The sequence below is a fragment of the Octopus bimaculoides genome, chromosome 8, assembly GCF_001194135.2.
Source record: "Octopus bimaculoides isolate UCB-OBI-ISO-001 chromosome 8, ASM119413v2, whole genome shotgun sequence".
NCBI classification, from domain to species: Eukaryota; Metazoa; Mollusca; class Cephalopoda; order Octopoda; family Octopodidae; genus Octopus; species Octopus bimaculoides.
Window position 1 is genome coordinate 12,189,050 of NC_068988.1, and position 3,377 is coordinate 12,192,426.

Here is a 3,377-nt window from a genome sequence, read left to right on the forward strand (position 1 = left end):
CACCACCACCACCATCATCATCATCATCATCATCATCATCACCATCATCATCATCATCATCACCATCATCATCATCATCCTCATCATCATCACCATCATCACCACCATCATCATCATCACCATCATCATCACCATCACCATCATCACCATCATCATCATCATCATCATCATCATCGTCATCATCATCACCTTCATCATCGTCATCATCATCATCATCATCATCATTATTATCATCATCATCATCATCATCCTCATCATCATCCTCATTATCATCGTCATTATTACCACCACCACTGCTATCACCACCATTACCACCGTCTCCATCATCGTCATCATAATCGTTGTCATCGTCATCATAATCATCATCATCATCGTGTTCATCATTATCACGCTCATCATGTTCGTCCCCGCCACCCATAAGCACCACCACCACCACCACCGCCGCCACCGCCAATGCGATCCCTTCCGCTACCACCACTACCACCACCAGCACCACCGCTCTCATCGTACTCCTCCACTCCCTGTGCTGTAAGTACCATCGTTTGCCACTATCATCACTACCACCACCACTACCACCACCACTACCACCACCACTACCACCACCATCATAATGCCCTCCCCGCCTCTCTGCCTCACACCACTCCGCACATAAGTATCAAAGAGCTTGTTAGAGCTAAGATGATAATCTATATTAATATGATGATATTTACAGATTATGTGCTTTTGTAGGTATATATGGTATCTGTCTGTCTGTCTGTGTGTCTGTGTGTCTGGTTCTTTTGTCTGTCCGGTTCTTTTGTCTGTTTGTCGGTCTGTCAGTCTGTTAATCTGTCTGTCTATTTATGTATTTATGTATGTATGTATCTATGTATCCATCAATCTATTTATCTATCTATCTATCTACCTACCTACCTACCTACCCCGAAAGGATGAAAGGCAAAGTCGACCTCGGCGGAATTTGAACTCAGAACGTAGCGGCAAACGAAATACCGCTAAGCATTTCGTCTAACGTGCTAACGATTCTGCCAGCTCGTCGCCCGCACAACCGACTAAAAAAATTACAAGATTATTTTATTAAGCTCTTCATTATTTTCAAAATTAATTGAAACAAATGATGTGCGTTTCAACAATGAATTAGGGTCTATATCCAGAGCGGATGTAATATAGGGAACTAGGGTCCAGTACTCTTACACAAACATACCACCACTACCACCATCAGTACCATCATCAGTATCGCACCAACACCACCACTACCACTACATCCACCACCATCGCTACCCATGACACGAGTTACGACTACCACCACCATTGCTACGCCCACACCACCACTGCCACTACTACCAACACTACCACCTTCACCACACTACTACCGTCATCCCTGACACGTGCTACCACAACCAAATCAGCAGCCGTAATGCCAATCTATAATTGTTTCCTGTCCATTCTTCCTGCGACTGAAGAAATGTTCTGGAAAAGTAATTCTTTAAACGCAACTCAAAAACAATCACCACAACAAACAACACCAGCAACGCAATAACAGCACTAATTACCAATAACAACAACAACAACATCAAGATCAATAATATTATTGCTACAACCAACAACAAAAGCAAAAATGCTATCACGACCACCACCACCATCCACTCAATCCCCCAGACCCACTGCCAAACGCTAACTGTAAAAATCATATCGGTTTCAAATTTTCGCACAAGGCCTGCAATTTCGGTGGAGGGGTTTAAGTTGGTTATATCGACCCCCAGTGTGTAACTGGTACTTATTTTATCGTTCCTGAAAGCGTGAAGGCCAAAGTCGATCTCGGCGGAATTTGAACTCGGAACGTAAAGGCGGACGAAAAGCCCCGAAGTTTCTTGCCCGGCGTGTTACCGATTGAGCCAGTTTGCAGCCATATAATAATAATAATAATAATAATAATAATAATAATAATAATAATAATAATAATAATAATAACGATGATGATAATTTCGATTTCAAATTTTGGCAGTAATTTCGGGGGAAGGGTGTATGTCAATCACATCGACCCCAGCGTACAACTGGTACTTATTTTATCGACCCGAAAGGAAAAAAGGCAAAGTTGACTTCGGCGGAATTTGAACTCAGAACGTAAAGACGGACGAAATGCCACGAAGCATTTCGCCAGCTCGTCGCCTTACCAACAAAAATTATATCAACGGGTATCCCCATTCCTGTCCCCTGCCCAATTCCATACTTTGTGCATAAAGTAGATAGGAATAATTTTTATTTAAAACGGTGACGTGGCAGAATAGTTACCGTGCCGGACAAAAAGCCTAGCGGCATTTTTTCAGGTCGATGAGGTAAGTACCAGTTGGGTACTGGGTCGATGTGATTGGCTAGCCCCCTCCCCGAAATATTGAAACCAGTATATATTGATTTATGTTTGTTCAATTAATACTAAGCAATGTTTCTTTGCGTTTGTTTCTTTCTTCATACAGGGAGGACTGCATTGCAGTTGAGGTTGTGTTCTGCTACAAAGAGTGGAGCGTCACCGAAGTGGATAAGAAATCAAACAAATTTATAAAAAATCGTGCGCATTTTCGATTACCCGTGTGCGAGACGTTACCGAGCAGGCGCAGTAATTTCCCAACGTGTTCAGAAGCAGGCATGTTTGAAAGAAAACCTGAAGAAGTGACTAGTAAGTATGCCTTTGTAATCTCCCTCAACTGATAAGATTCCTTGCACATACCTTTGTATCAAACACAATCGACACGCGAAATCTCTAAGCGTATTTTTTCCAAACACCTTTTCTCGTTTATTTTTTACTGATGAAGGACTAACGCTCGAAACGTCAAGATTCCGTACATTTTAAGCGTTTAACTAATACAACCTATGATAAAACTTGTCCCTCCTGTGTTGTCTTCTTTTTGCGCTCGTTACTTAACACACACACACATGTTCGGTAGTGCACCTTGATACAGTACACTTTACGAGATATTTTCGTCAGGCTTCGCCCAGATGGTTTCATCAACCATTAGTTGAATAAGTCGTTAAGGGCGAAACCTGAGGTCCCAGTACTTTTGTTGTAAATGTAGAGAAGAATTGATAAACAAACCATAGACCTTTCAACAGCGTCACCATTATTCACCAAATACGATGTTAAATTTTGCAAAGAAATACGGAAAATACTGCAAAAGATGATGTATACGATACAAGTGAAGGCATGGCTGTGCAGACAAGAAGCTCGTTTGCAACGACATGGTTTCTGGTTCAATTCCACTACGCGGTACCCTGGGTAAGTATCTTCTAGTACAATGCCTTGTGGGTGAATTTGGTAATCAAATACTATGTGGGGACCCGTCGTATGTATATATATATATATATATATATATATATATATATAT

The 3,377-nt window shown here is 41.6% G+C and overlaps 1 protein-coding gene across 2 annotated transcripts in view; it reads left to right on the forward strand.

Moving 5' to 3' along the window:
* The window catches only part of LOC106880136 (tyrosine-protein kinase transmembrane receptor Ror2), a 715,149-nt gene that overhangs the window by 692,596 nt on the left and 19,176 nt on the right, over nt 1-3,377 (forward strand). For both annotated transcript variants that reach the window (XM_052969935.1, XM_052969934.1), the window contains exon 9: nt 2,472-2,671. In XM_052969935.1, coding sequence (XP_052825895.1) covers nt 2,472-2,671 — 200 coding nt within the window. The remainder of the gene's footprint in view (nt 1-2,471; nt 2,672-3,377) is intronic.